Here is a 14867-nt window from a genome sequence, read left to right as displayed (position 1 = left end):
TTTTTGCGGTACGCGGGCCTCTCACTGTTGCGGAGCACAGGCTCCGGACGCGCAGGCTCAGCCGCTCCGCGGCATGTGGGATCTTCCCAGACCGGGGCACGAACCCGTGTCCCCTGCACCGGCAGGCAGACTCCCAACCACTGCGCCACCAGGGAAGCCCTATGGTTCTTTTTTCATTCAAGCCTTTGAAATCCAGTGCATATTTTACACTTACAGCACATCTCAGTTCAGACAGACCAGCCACTTTTCAGGTGCTCACCTGTCACCCGTAACTGGTGGGACCCTACTGGACACAAAGCTCTAGAGGTTTTGAGCCTTTCACATTCTAGTTATCTGAACTTGTGCGAGTTGCTTAGTGTTATGGGTTGAATTGGGTTCCCCCTCAAATTCATTTGTTGAAATCCTAACCCCAACCACCTCAAAATGTGACTTATTTGGAAATAGGGTCATTACAGACGTTATTGTTAGGATGTCATAATGGAATAGGTTGAGTCCCTAACAAATACAACCGATATCCTTATAAAAAGGGGAAATTTGTGAGACATGCACACAGGGAGAACGCCATGTGAATATGAAGGCGAAGATTGGGGTGACATTTCTCCAAGCCAAGGAACATCAAAGATGGCCAGCAAATTGTCAGAAGCTAAGAGAGAGACACAGAACAGGTTTTCCCTTGCAGCCTTCAGAAGGAACCAGCCCTGCTGACACCTTGATCTGAGACTTCTAGAACTAGTCTCTAGAACTGTGAGAGAAGACATTTCTATTGTTTAAGCCACCCACTTTGTGGTACTTTGTTTCAGCAGCCCTACCAAATCACTGTTTAGGTTCAAGAGAGCCTCAGTTTCCTCATCTGTAATATGGGGACAACAAGGAAAGAATCCTAACAGCTAACAGTTTTTTAGTACTTATATAGGCACTCTCTCCAGGCCCCTTTCCAATCCTCACAATAATCCTGTGAGATTGCTGCTGTCATCACCCCCATTTCCTTTTCCAGATGGTGAAATGGGGTACAGAGAGGGTGAGGAACTTGCTCAAGGTAACTTAGCAGGTAAGGAACAAAGCCAGGATTCAAACTTGGCCCTCTTAGCTCTGAGCTAACAGCTCCTGAAGACACTTTTGGCAGACTGTTTTGTGAGGCATGAGCTCCTGGATGGAGCTCAGGAGAGCATCCAGTGAGTAGCCAGGGCTCAGAAAACAGGGACTATTGTTGTGGGCTTATCTCCGGCACCTGGAGCCTGGCACATGTGCAGTATGTGGGACTGAGGTGAACCTCAGTTCTTTGTGTTCTTCATGAACTTCCCCAGGGTGAGTTCACCTTCCCATGAATGACCAACCCTGGTGCTACTTCTAGAGTGGTTGAGTTTCGTTTTCTTTTAGTGATTCAGAGAAACAGAAAGTAGACTGGAGATGTCACAAGTTGAAGGGGAAGAGAATGGGAGACTTTGGTGTGCCACACCCATCTCTGTGAGTGGATGGCTTGTGGTGGGTCTGGGAGCAAGCTCTCCCTGAGCTCAGTGGACTCTAGCTGGCCTGTCTTTCAGGACCAGGAGGGCGCCCTACCGAGCGCCCAGCCAGTGAGGGCCTCCACGCAGGACCCGTCCCCCATTTCCCCCACAGGGCTCCCCAGAGGCAGCTGGTATAGAGGAAAGAAGGAGGAATCTAGCCCCCAAATCGGTATGCAGGGAACAGCAGGCAGGACTCAGCTTCCCCATCGTAAGACCAGCAAGGTGTACCAGATGCCCCGAAGGCTGCTCCCAGACACGAGTCTACGGTTGTCTGATGGCAGGAAGCCTCCTCAGGGATGTGATGGACACACCAACGGGTTTCTCATGCTCTGGTGCTCCCCACGCATGGGTGGCAGGGAATCTGACATGGCTGGGGTCACAGGCCACAGCCCCGGCAACCAGGGGAGGTGCTGGGGAAGTGTGTATGTGTGTGTGTGTGTGGGGGTATATGTATGTTGGCCTGGATGGCATATGGCCCTTCTCTTACCTCCAGCCTGGCCACGGCAAACGGGGTGGCCCCCTCCATGTTCTGAGCCGTGATCCCGCTGACGGGGGTTCTGTAGTCGGTGATCTCGCCCTCAGGCCGGATGAACTTGTCATAGAGCACGGTGCCGTGGTAGTCTACGAGGCTGCAGCGAGCCAAGCCACTCTCCTTGGAGGGCCCCAGCCCCACCATCTCGCAGTCCATGGCCACCACATGTGTGCCTCTTGCCATGTTCCACCGGGACCCTCAGATGTGCTGGAGAGGGGGCGGCAGGAGGGGCATCACATGAGGGCCAGCTGAGACCCCAGGCGTCCTCAGCCACCTCCCAGCCAGCCTACACCCTCTGCCCTGCCTTTGTCACAAACACCACCTGGCACAGACGGAAGTTGGCCTCTTGCCACCCCAACTGGCTTCTTCAGCCGGCAGTCCCAGGGCCTCTCTCTGGTCCTGCCCGGCAGCCTCAGGACCAGGATACTCCCTCCCAGCACCTCCCCTGGCTGCTACCCCAGAGAAATGCCTTGAACCCACCACCCTGTCTCCCACTCTTACCGGCCTGCCTCTCTGGTGCCCCTTCTCAGCTACTGCAGTTGCTCTTAGCAGTGACTCATCTCTGACTTCAAGCCGGGAATCCTGACCCTGTTTCAGTTTCTGGTTTGGTATCAAGTGAAATCAGGGGCGGGAGGCGGGGCACGTGGACTGGGCTGCTTCATCTCCTCGGGCGGCTCGGGAGCTCAGTGTCCTGAGTCAGAATTGACCAAGCTTGCCGGCTCCTTGTCTGGGTGTCCCTTTGCCCCTGCCCTCCACCTAATCGTTCAAGCCCTCCCCCTCCTCAGATGACGCAGCTGATGTGGATGGAGTGGATTGCAACATCTGTCTTTCATTTCTCACCCTCTGCCCGGGGAATAAACATCCCCAGGACTGGAGCCCAGGGAATGTCCCACAACTTCCGGGGCCACCACCAATCTGAGAACTCTGTGAGGTTTTTTTTTTTTTAATATTTATTTATTTATTCGGCTGCACCAGGTCTTTGTTGTGGTATGCAGGCTCTTAGTTGTGGCACGCAGGATCTAGTTCCCTGACCAGGGATCGAACCCGAGACCCCTGCATTGGGCGCATGGAGTCTTAACCAATGGACCACCAGGGAAGTTCCCCTGTGAGGTCTTTTATGGGGGCAGGGAGAGCTGCCTCTTGGGACACTGAGGTTATTGATTGGGAAGGGCAGGAGAAGGTTGGGGTGCAAGAGGGGCTAGCCCCCACTGCCGACCCAGTAAAGCCCTACGGCCTCTATTGGCTCAGGGATGCCTCAGAAAGGGTCATTGGTCTGCCCTCGACGTGCTCTGCCTCCAGCTGGACTGACACTGTTTTGAGGACAAGGAGAAGCAGGCCTGGAGGGAGCCCCACCAGCCCGGCCATATTTCTCAGGGGCAACGCTCTCCCAAGCTAGAACTTTGACCCCTTAGAACAATGCCTAACACATAGGGAGCACTCAACATTTATTGAATAAATGAATGAGTTACATCCGGGGCAAAAATAGAATCAGCTTTAATGAGGAAATTGTCCACTATATACTGTGGTGAGTTGAGTGCTCCCATCTTGCCTCCTACCCCAGATCCATATGGAACAAGCTTTGAGCTGTCGAGCTGAATCTGACAGCCCCCCGTTGTCACAAAGATTTGTGGCTTGGAAAAGAATCTCCCCAGGTTCTCGGTGTTTTCACCAAGTGACATCCAGCTTCATTTAACAGACCTCAAAAAGAAAACCAGATACTGATGTACGTTTAAAGGATAAGTCATTGTTCCTGTTTGTCGCTCAACTGGTGGGAAGTTGAGTTAGAGGAGGTTATTTGGGGTTCCCATTCTGAATGAGCTACTTTTTCTTGAATTCAGCCTGTCTGGGAATTTTTTGTTTCTCAAATGCATAAAGGATTGTCACCCTGATTTAGGGGGAGATGAAGCAAAATTCCCGTTACTTTAAATGAACATGCATTGAAAAGGTAACCCCCTAAAGATCCAATTGGAGGTTTCTGTTTCTACAGTCCCCGTAGGACCCCATGCACCCTCTGGTGATCGGCCCACATCAACATCCCCACTACAGGCCTCACCCCCTCTCTTCCACTGGCCACCTCAGGACTCAGACAGAACACGTACTCACCCCTGCGATTCTTTTCCCCACGGGTCCTAAACCTGCTCCGTGGTCAACTCCAAACCTGCATCTTCCAGTCTTCTCTGCATTTCTCCTTTTCTACCCACATCCTACCCCAGTCCTCACCTGCCCTACCTCCATCTTCATGCCCTGCTCTAAATCATCCTTCAAATCTTACCAGATTAAGTTCTCCAAAATCGAATCTCTTACACTGTCATGGCACTTTGCTCAAGAACCTAGTGATTTCCTGCTGTCCAAAAAAAAATAAACAAACCTCAACTCCCACACAGTCCCCAAGAGCCTCTTACAGATCCCTCTTACATCTGTCCCACCTGTCTTTCCAATCTCATCTTGCACCACTATCCAATCTAAGACTCTTTTTTAGGTTTTGACCTAAATTGATGGCCTTCCATGTGTTCACATGTTGACTCCTTCAGAAGAGATCAGTCATTCCATAATTCATTTATCACGTGCTAAGCCCTAGGGTTAGCAGGGGTATAATCAGGTCTGCGCCTTCAGGTCAAGGAGATGTACAGTCGTGCTACAAGGTCAGCCCCTGTCCCACACCTTCAATTAGCACCCCCTTCTCACCTCCTTCCTGCACACTGGCTTCTTCTCTGTCCCCAGAGCCTGGGCATTTGCTGTGCCAGTCTGGAAAGCTCTTCCTCCAGGTTATCTATCCAGTTTTCTCCCTTTCCCTCAGGTCTCCCACCAAGGCCTTTCTTGGCCTCTATTTAAAACTACAGCCTCATCCCCTTCCCAGGTTTCTTCTATAAGAATTGATGCCATCTGAGATACTACATATTGTACTTGTTCACTTACTGTTCCCCCTCCCACTTGCACCTGGAACCCTGCCTGGATCACACTGAATTTTTTGAAATGTATTGTGCGCTCTGAGGTTGGACACAAACATTGGTGAGTAACAGCCTAGGAGAGGAATCCCTGACCCCAGCCAGGGGGATGGGATGGGGATTTCCTAGTGGGGATGCTTCCCAGGTTTAATTGGTGTCACTCATTGGCCAGACCAATCCACAAATTTCCTTGGGTAAGGGGGAAAGTGAGTCATTCAGGGCAAACCTCTCAGCCTTACAAGACACGCATCCTGCCAGTTGGCCCACCTGCAGTGCCTGTAGCAGGTTGAAGGCTGCCACTGTATGGCCTTCTCTGAACCCCCAGCATAGGACACAGGCCGAATGGATGAATCATAAGGGTGGGTCAGATACCTCTCCCTACAGGCAACCTGCCCTTTGAAATCCAGCTCAACTGTCTCCAACCTCAACTGGTCACGTACCCCTAAAATGTGTACGTGAATTTCTAAATTATATACCACAGATGGAAACACCTCAGTCAAATATCGGCAATTTAATGTGGTTCAACTTAAAACATGTCAAACTGTGCTATGGAATACTGTTTTTTTTTTTTTTGTGGCTGTGTCGGGTCTTAGCTGCAGCACACGGGATCTTAGATGAGGTGTGCGGGCTCAGTAGTGGCAGCGCGCGTGCTTAGTTGCCCTGTGGCATGTGGGATCTTAGTTCCCCAACCAGGGATTGAACCCGTGTCCCCTGCATTGGAAGGAGGATTCTTAACCACTGGACCACCAGGGAAGTCCCTGGGATACATTTTTTAAAACATAAAAAAGAATGTGTTAAACTATATACCAATAAATATACTCAACATTTCACTCAACTCAATGTTGAGTGAAAAAGATACTCAACATTACTAATCATCAGGGAAATGCAAATCAAAACCATATCACCTCACACCTGTCAGGATGACTATTATCAAAAAGACCACGAATAGCAAGTGTCGGTGAGGATATGGAGAAATTAGAACACTCGTGCACTGTTGGTGGGGATGTAAAATGGTGCCGCCACTGTGTAAAACAGTATAGAGAGTCCTCAGAAAAATGAAACACAGGGAATTCCCTGGCAGTCCAGTGGTTAGGACTTGAGCTTTCACTGTTGTGGGCCGGAGTTCAATCCCTGGTCGGGGGAAACTAAGATCCTGCAAGCCACGGCACGGCCAAAAATAAATAAATAAACAAACACAATTACCATGGTCCAGCAATCCCACTCCTGGATGTATACCCAAAAGAATTGAAAGCAGGGTCCTGGAGAGACATAGAAGCATTACTCACAATAACCAAGAGGGAGAAGTAACCCAAATATCTGTTGATGTATGGATGGATGAATGAACAAAAGGTGTCATATACATACAAATGAATTATTATTTAGCCTTAAAATGGAAGGAAATTCTGACACATACTACAACCTCGGGGACAAACTCTGAGGGCATTATGTTAAGTGAAATAAGCCAGACACGAAAAGGCAAATACTGTAGGATTCCACTTACATGAGGTACCTAATCAAATTCATAAAAACAGAAAGAACGGTAGTTGCCGTTGGAAGGAGGAGGGAATGAGGAGCTATTGCTTAATGAGTACAGAGTTTCAGTTTCGCAAAATAATACAGTTCTGGAGACGGGTTGCACAACATTGTGAATATGTTTAACACTACTTAACTCTACCCTTAAAAATGGCTAAGATGGTAAATTTTATATTGTGTATTTTATATTTAAAACTAAAAAAAGTTTTTAAACATAAAGTGAGTATATACCTTCAAAGAGAAAGAAGTTTAATAAACTTGTGCTCTATACTAGGGCAGTTATAAAATTTTCAAAAATAAACTATAGTGGGAAGCAGCCGCATAGCACAGGGAGATCAGCTCAGTGCTTTGTGACCATCTAGAGGGGTGGGATAGGGAGATATGGGGATATATGTATATGTATAGCTGATTCACTTTGTTATAAAGCAGAAACTAAGACACCATTGTAAAGCAATTATACTCCAATAAAGATGTTATAAAAAATAAAGGAAAAAAAAATAATAAACTATAAATTCTGTAGTATTTTCTTGCTACATCCCAAAGCATCATCTTGAGAGCCGCCCACCTCAAAGGTCAAAGCAGCCAGCAAGACTCAGCACCCCAGCATCACCACCATCCCTCCCCCAAGCCACCCTCCCACCCTAGCTGAAGAATTCAGAGAAAAGGCCACTTCACCCACTTTCCAATTGAGTTTTTTTCCAGGTTTTACAACAAAGCTGATTTTAAACCCAGTACATCTCCCCACTGCTAGCAGTTCCATCCTTCCTCAACCCACAGACCAAAGAACCAAAGCTACTTCTCAACTGTGAGTGTGGCGTCAGCTACAGACGTTTAAGGAACCTAGAACAAAGTCCTGGAGCCAGGAGAGACGTGGTCAGTGACTCAGCCCGCTCCCAGAGCAATCTGCGGCCCTGCTTTTGCAGTTGCATGGTTTCAGTGTCCCTCCCTTCCTGGCCCTGCTGCTTTACTCAGACTCACGTGAAATCCAAGCATCACGGGGAACGGTGAGAGCCCGGAACCTCTGAGTTGTCCTCAGCAGCCTGTGCCCCACCTGCTGGAACAGCCACGAGGACAGTCCTGTCTGGGTCAAAGCCACTCAACCTGAGGGTGTGTTCAGGTGTTACCCGGAAAGCCCAACACTGATCCTTAAAGAAAACACAGCCGGTCCGGCTTACTAGGTGCCAGGCACTGGGCCAAGCACTCAGCACTTCATCCTCCTAACAACCCTGTGAGGTAGGTGGTGTTATTATCCCCATTTTACAGATGAGGGAACAGACTCAAGAGTGAAGTCACACACTTGCCTAAGTCTCAAAGCTATTGAGTAGTGAACAAAGATGGGGCTCAAAGGTTCTGTGTGACCTGAGCTCCGGGTTACCCCAATACCCCCAAACTGTCCCTTAGGAAACAAGGAAAGAGGGGTAGGGGATGAATCCTGACACAGAACATTTTTAGAAATCTGGAGAAAACCCAGCCACCAGTGATTGGGGGCACCCACCCGAGTGCAACAGCTGCACAGCTGTCAATGCCTGGCCCGGCCCCAGCGGACCCGCCCTCTGCTCCCCTACAGACCCGTGGCCTTGCTCTCAATAAATAAAGATCCCTGTGGGCAATTCTGCACAGGGGTCCCAGAATTCAAACCGCTGTCTTGTTTCTCAGACTTTTGCTTAAGAGAGCCTAGCATTGGGTGGGCAGGAGGAATGCCTGACTTGGGTCAAAATACATATGCGAGTCTCCACCCAAAGCTCATCTGCCTTCCCTCCGCCCAGAACAGTGCCTGGTGACTTCTGGTGGCAAGTGAAGACCCAGCTCCCCACGAGCTGAGGTCTCTGCTATTCCATTGTAGCCTGGCAGCTCCTACGATGGCTACAGCCAGGGATCCAGTCCTGAGAGAAAGGGACAAAATGACCCTTGAGTGGCCTTAACTCTGTAGCTTCAGGGAGTAGTTATTCTCCTGAAAATGACTGTGGAGGAAGAGGTAGATGGTGACAACAGGAAGAGAGCTTTACCCCAGGTCACTGGGGCAAGACAAGGGAATTCTTGAATAGGGACACCCACCCCCAAGGAGGGAGAGATCATCCCTTTAGAGAGCACAGCCTGGGGGTGGGGAGTCTGCTGGTGCATCCCCTACTCCTGCTAGGCTCAAGCAGCTAGCCCACCTGCCATTTTCATGGTGCCTATAAAGTGCCATCAGCAAAACCACAGAATCGGGGACTGTGCTGTGGGCAGATGGTGCCAACACTTTAGGCCCTGGGGGACACTGGTGGCATCCGGCCCCAGTCACTCTCCTGGTCCCCGCTCTCCAGTGGAGCTTCCCCTCCCTCACTCCGTTCTGCCCGGTGCCTCTCCTGTTCCTCTGCTGGTGCCCTGGGCCAGGTCCTCCGGCCAGTACTGGTCCTCCATATACTGCTCCATGTCTGTGCTGCTGTCGGGCTCTCTGTCCTCAGGGTGGGGTTGGAGGCTGCTGGCCTCCTGCTGTTCCCACTGCACCTCCACCAGCCGGTAGAGCTCCATGGCCGTCACGGCGTCTTCCACCGATGAGTGCCCGTGCTGGCCCACCTGCGGACGAGAGCCCACGCATCACTGCCTGTAGTCCTGGTGGGAGCCCAGCGGCCCGGGCTGGGTCCTGGCCCAGAGATGCATACTCTCAGAATGCGGGTGTATAGCCTGGTATAGCGAGAAGGGCATGGGTCCTAGTCACACAGACAAGCGCTAGAATCCCAGCTGTACCACAAGCCTAGCTTCTTGAAGCCTGTTTCCTCAAATAGAAAACCCGGTTAAAAATCCCAGCTTCAGGGCTTCCCTGGTGGCACAGTGGTTAAGAATCCGCCTGCTAACACAGGGGACAGGGGTTCAAGCCCTGGTCAGGGAAGATTCCCACATGCCGCGGAGCAACTAAGCCCGTGCGCCACAACTACTGAGCCTGAGCTCTAGATCCCGCGAGACACAACTACTGAGCCTGCGTGCCACAACTACTGAAGCCCGTGTGCCTAGAGCCTGTGCTCCACAAGAGAAGCCACCGCAATGAGAAGCCCGCGCACCGCAACGAAGAGTAGCCCCCGCTCTCTGCAGCTAGAGAAAGCCTGCACCCAGCAACGAAGACCCAATGCAGCCTAAAATAAATAAATAAAATAAGTAAATTTATTTAAAAAAAAAAATCCCTGCTTCAAAGCCTTGAGGAGCAGATGGAATTATGAATGTGAAGCACAGCAGGAGCAAGAGTGATCAGCTGCCCCTGACCGAAGGCTACAGGAGATAGGGTTCTACATGCAAGCATAGGGACAGAGCCAGGAACTGGGTGGGAGACAGATCTGAAAGACAGCAGCCCGGGAGGGTGTGGCTGGCTGTCACAAAGCACTGGGGAAGGAGGGCGACGGAGAGAAAAAACCCAGGGCTGTGTGGACATGCGGGAGCCCCAGGACTGGGACTGGCAGGCTGGAGGCACAGGCCAGCATGGAGGCCGGGCCCTCTCACTCCCCCAGCCCCCCTGCACCACGCACCTGGATTTTCTTGTGCAGCAGCTGCAGGGCCAGGTCCTTAAGAGAGACGCGGGTCCGGGCGTGGAGGCTGGGCTGGCTGAGGAGGCTGGGGACATAAGTGGTGTCCCGGGTCTGGCCCCGAGGGTGGATGTACTTGAGGGCCTGGAAGTCATTGTGCAGGGCGTGCCCCACCAACACCTTGCCCTTCAGGAGCTTGAGGATCTGTGAACAGAGGAGGAGTCGGGAAGGCCCCACTGTCAGGCGGGCACAAGACACAACCTGACACCCTGACCAGTGGGTGCGGGGACCCCTCTGGAGTGAGGCAGCGCAGAGGGGTGACCACTGGCTCCACTGTCAACCAAGTTGCCCTGCGCTTGAATCCAGACGACCCTCTACTCACTACTTGCTATAATCAGGGGGCCGTTTAAGCTTCCCCCACATCTGCAAAACAGGAAAGTTGGCGACGGCATTGGTGGGGTGGTAGTGAGCATTAAGGGGCTCTTGGATGGGTAAGTGACCCCATACAAGCACTCTTTCCTGCCGGCACAGGCTCTTCTCTCTCAGCCCGGAAGACCTCGCCAGCCCCCCAGCACCCCCCACCCCCACCAACTCCTCTCATGGCAGGTCTCAGGTTACATATCAGCAGGCCTCCCCCAACGCCATCAGGACCCCCACAGTTCTCTCCTTCGGGGGATTCACCACATTTTCTAAGCACACATTCAGCTCCGCGTGGCCTGTCCGGCTGCCCCCCACTGTGAGCTCATGGTAACACGCAGGAACCATGTCTGCCTGGACTAGTGATGCTCTGTGCCAGCTCAGCACACAGGAGGGTGTCAGGGTGAAGTCCCAGAACTGTGCCAGGCACTGGAGATGTATCACCAACGGCAGCTTTTACAGCATTAATGGAACGGTCCTTATCTTCAGGATTCTATCCCTTTGCCCCTCTGCTGTACAGGACTCCCGCTTCTCACCCTCGAAACATGCTCTCTGGCTCAGCTCTCACCAGCTACACAATGTGCGCCTCTCTTTCCTGCCTCCCGCCGTCCTCAGGCCCTAGGGAGGCCATGTCCAGGGCCACGGGCATCTCCTTATCACCCGCCACCAGCCTCCCACAGCTGCCTCTGCTGGTGATGCATGGTTTATCGCTAAACTCAGCCTTCACGGCATGTGGATAAGGTGCATTTAGACTTTAGTGGTAGGGACGGGCCACCCCACTCTAGTCACCACCCCCTCATAACACACACACACACACACACACACACACACACACACACAAAACACAAGCCACGTGGTGGGAAGGCACCCAGCACACTCCACACTGGCTCCGAGTCCAGGCAGATCCAATGTGGTCCAGCTCTTGGCAGGCTGAGAGAAGCAACAGGGAGCTGGAGGGTTCACCACCTACCTCCCTTCCTGCTGCTTCTATTCCTGATCAACCTGCTTGATAAATAACCTTTTGAAAGAAATCCTTAGGGTGTATCTTATGTGAAAAAGGAAGACACAAGATGACTTATATTAGTATTTCCTAAATGCACCTCATCCCAAGAATAAACCAGAAATGTTAAGTAGTTCTGCTACAACGCTTGGTTTGAAAATGCAAACCAAGCGGTTTGATATATTAGGATGTGACTTGAGAATAATGCAAATTTCGCCCTTGAGAAACAGAAGGGCGAAAGTGAATGCAGAAACATCACCTAGCTGAGCAGAGCCACTGGGGAATCCAGAAAGTACCCACGCCTTGCAAGTCTACCAGCCAGCGCAGTTCACCAGTGTGCTGCCCGCACCTGGCTTCCCACTTCCTGACTTCAGGTAATTCTCTCAACCCCTCCCACAGTGCGAGCCGCCACCCCCCTGACACCCACTTCCCCGAGCGCTCCAGGTCTTTTCAAGGCAGAGTGCTGTACTTACGCATTTCTCAACCACTCAATCTGTGCAAAACTGTGCTCCCACTGTTATTAGGTTTCTATCTTTTTATTTTTGGGGTGTCATTAATGAAGTTTTTTGGGCATTGTGTCCCTAACCCCTTTTCCCCATCAGCTCTGGGGTTTTTATCGTGCAAGTTTACACAGCATGACGGTTTTTAGGAACACACACCTCAGAGCCCTCCCAAGGCCTAGAGACCTGCAGGATCAGAATCTCTATGGAGGGATCTGAGGACAAGGTTCCAAGATCATTAATAAGGATTAAGGTGTTTCCTATGCTCGAGGACGTTTGGGAATTCCTGGCATGTCAGTGTGGTCCCAACACTAATTTTTTTCAAAGCAATGAAAAACTAACATTAAAAAAATACCAAAACATTTAACACCTGAAGGTGACAGCACTGTGAGCCTTACAAATTTTAGGCAGACACATAGTGCTTTCATAACAGAAAAGAAGCTGTTTCGCATCTCACAGTTGGCGCGGCCTCTCCATAAACACTATCACGTGGGACACCCCAGCACCCCTTCCACGCAGGTAGGGCAGGATTTCTATTCACCCTTTTCTATGGAGAGGAAACCCACTGTTTGGAGAAGTTAAGTAACTTCCCAATGGTCTCTCGCTTCTAGTGGCTAAGTGTTGACTCAGGCCCGGGGCTGCTCTTCCCAGCCCATCACACTGCCCCCAAACCCCCAGCCCTGCCCTCACCTCTTTCTGGGCCACCTGGAAGGGGATGGCCTTGCGCATGTGCTGCCTGGTGATGCCGCTCCAGCGAGTACGGTAGTCCACGATGGGCATCTCAGGCTGGATGTACTTGTCGTAGAGGACCTCGCCGTGGTAACTCACCACGGAGCAGCGGGCCAGCTCACTCACCCGCCCTCGCGGTCCCGTGCCCACCATCTCACAGTCGATAGCCACGCACTTGCTGGGCAAGGGCCCAGCAGATTCTCTTGGGGTGGGCTTTCTGCTGCCTTGGGCACCTCCAGATTCAGCCCTTGGACGCTGCCTCACACTGCTGGCGGCTTCAGTGCCTGGGGAGGATCCTGGCTCCGGGGGTGTGTTCCGCAACCCATACTCCTGCAGCAAGGTCTTCCGGGCCATAAACCGCTGGTGCTGTCGGCTCTTCCTCTTGTGTTTCCTCCGAAGCACATCCTTGGCATTCAGGCTGGCCAGGGAAGGGCACAGGCACTGGGCAGACTCAGAAGCTTCCCGGGCCACCATCCCAATCAGCTCACTGCTCAGGGCAAGGGAGGTCTGGGAGGTAATCTGCCTACAGGGCAGCAGCCTGGGGAGAGAACACATAGGTCAGAGGGGCTGGGTGAGGAGTGTCCCAGGCCAGCCCTGCCCCTCCCTCTCTCTTCTTCCCTCCCTGCAGTGCTCTCCTGCCAGGCTGCCCCAGAGCCCCACACTTTGTCTCAGCATCCCAGGTGGAGTCAAGGACCTATGTTAATAATAATTGCACTCATACAATCGATACCACCTGCAAAACCACTGTTTTAAGTACTTTACATGGAATCACTCAATCGTCCCAACAACTTGAACAAAGCATTATTATCCTCATATTACAGGTACAAAAACTGAGGCATAGAGGTTAAGTAACTTGCCCGATTAATACATAGACAAAGGCTGATGTGAACCCAGAATCCATGCTCTCGACCTCCAAGCCATAGCTTACCTCCAATACCATTAGCATCAAAACATTTTAGAGGTATGGCTATGAGAAAATAAAGGTTACAGAAATGGCATATATATGATATCCTATTTTAAAAACAAAACAAAACAAAAACTTTACGAAATGTGAACGCAAGACCCACAGCAAAACCTGGAGAAAATATTTCACAGGAAGGCCACAATAGTTGTATTTTTGGTATGTGTTAACTAAAATGATGTAATCTATTAAATGCCTTTCTTCTAATTCATTCATCACAACACTGTCTACAAACATTTAAATACAGTTGGACATGTAGTTTAATCACTGAAGCCTACAGGCACTGGTGTGCTGGTTAACCAGCTCAACTCTAAAAGAGAAACAGAAAAAGCCCTGACCTATAGTGCTGCGGGTTCCTGTGGTACCTCCCACAAGCTCTCCATCCCTGAACGCTGGGTTGTAAAGAGATGCTGTCACACACCACTGCCACAGGAAATATTTGTTGTTCACATGGGTTTGCAAATCCCATGCAATAAGGCCGGCATCTTCCCAACAGTGAAGGATGTAGCCTGGAAAACCTCATCTTGTTTGCTGTACTAAGTCAGCCAGTATGTTTTGAACACACCAGAAAACCAGCGCTTTGAAGTAGACAGAGCAGGGGCTAACTCAGCTCTGTATAAGTTACCTAACCATTGAACTTCAGGTTCTTTGCGTGTAAAATGGCCCTACTACCCTTCCCTTGTGAAGAGAAAAAGGCACAATCCATGTGTGCTAGGATCTGCATATAGTTTTTAAAATTATGCTTTATTTTTTAAATTCTATTGAAGTATAGTTTATTTACAATGCTGTTAATTTCTGCTGTACAGCAAAGGGACTCAGTTACACGTATATATACATTCTTTTTCAGTCTTTTCCATTATGGTTTATCACAGGAAATTGAATATAGTTCCCTGTGCTATACAGTAGGACCTTGTTGTTTATCCATGCTATACAAAATAGTTTGCATCTACTAATCCCAAACTCCCAATCCTTCCCTCCCCCACCCTATTATTAAGAATACTAATTATTAGTCATTTGGTTCATTAATCTGTCTTTAGTCAAGACTATATACCTTGATGTAGCCTTTAAAATCTTTATAGGTGACCAATTTTAGTTGCATCTGTATTCATGAAAATGCTATTTCCTAGTACATCTGGATAAAATTTAGCTGCTCATCCTTAACTCCTGAATCAACTATTCTTAATAGGAACAAAGGGATTTTCTGTGGAGTCAGGAGTGTCATGTCCCAAGTTTCCCTCGGTTAGTGTATAT

The 14867-nt window shown here is 50.4% G+C and overlaps 2 protein-coding genes across 3 annotated transcripts in view; both read right to left on the bottom strand.

The window, feature by feature from the left end:
* The window catches only part of ISG20 (interferon stimulated exonuclease gene 20), a 13088-nt gene extending 10290 nt beyond the window's left edge, over positions 1–2798 (bottom strand). Inside the window, exons 1-2 of the mRNA XM_024732933.1 lie at positions 2539–2798; positions 1993–2244 (exon numbers count right to left, since the gene is read on the bottom strand). Of these exons, the coding sequence (XP_024588701.1) occupies positions 1993–2220 (228 nt within the window). The 5' untranslated portion in view covers positions 2221–2244; positions 2539–2798. The remainder of the gene's footprint in view (positions 1–1992; positions 2245–2538) is intronic.
* Positions 2799–3121: 323 nt separating this feature from the next.
* AEN (apoptosis enhancing nuclease) overlaps positions 3122–14867 on the bottom strand; it is a 15386-nt gene continuing 3640 nt past the window's right edge. The window contains exons 2-6 of one of the 2 annotated variants that reach the window (XR_003001511.1): positions 12617–13193; positions 10013–10213; positions 7494–9071; positions 6186–6241; positions 3122–3735 (exon numbers count right to left, since the gene is read on the bottom strand). Coding sequence is in view for 1 of the 2 variants with exons in the window: in XM_024732932.1 (XP_024588700.1) it covers positions 8835–9071; positions 10013–10213; positions 12617–13129 (951 nt within the window). In the remaining variant the exon portion in view is untranslated. Of the gene's footprint in view, positions 3736–6185; positions 6242–6463; positions 9072–10012; positions 10214–12616; positions 13194–14867 lie in introns of those variants that run through there. The other variant, XM_024732932.1, reaches the window with a different exon arrangement.

Source organism: Neophocaena asiaeorientalis, unplaced genomic scaffold (assembly GCF_003031525.2).
Source record: "Neophocaena asiaeorientalis asiaeorientalis breed wild unplaced genomic scaffold, Neophocaena_asiaeorientalis_V1.1 scaffold442, whole genome shotgun sequence".
Classification (NCBI taxonomy): Eukaryota; Metazoa; Chordata; class Mammalia; order Artiodactyla; family Phocoenidae; genus Neophocaena; species Neophocaena asiaeorientalis.
This window is presented reverse-complemented; position numbering and strand designations above follow the sequence as displayed.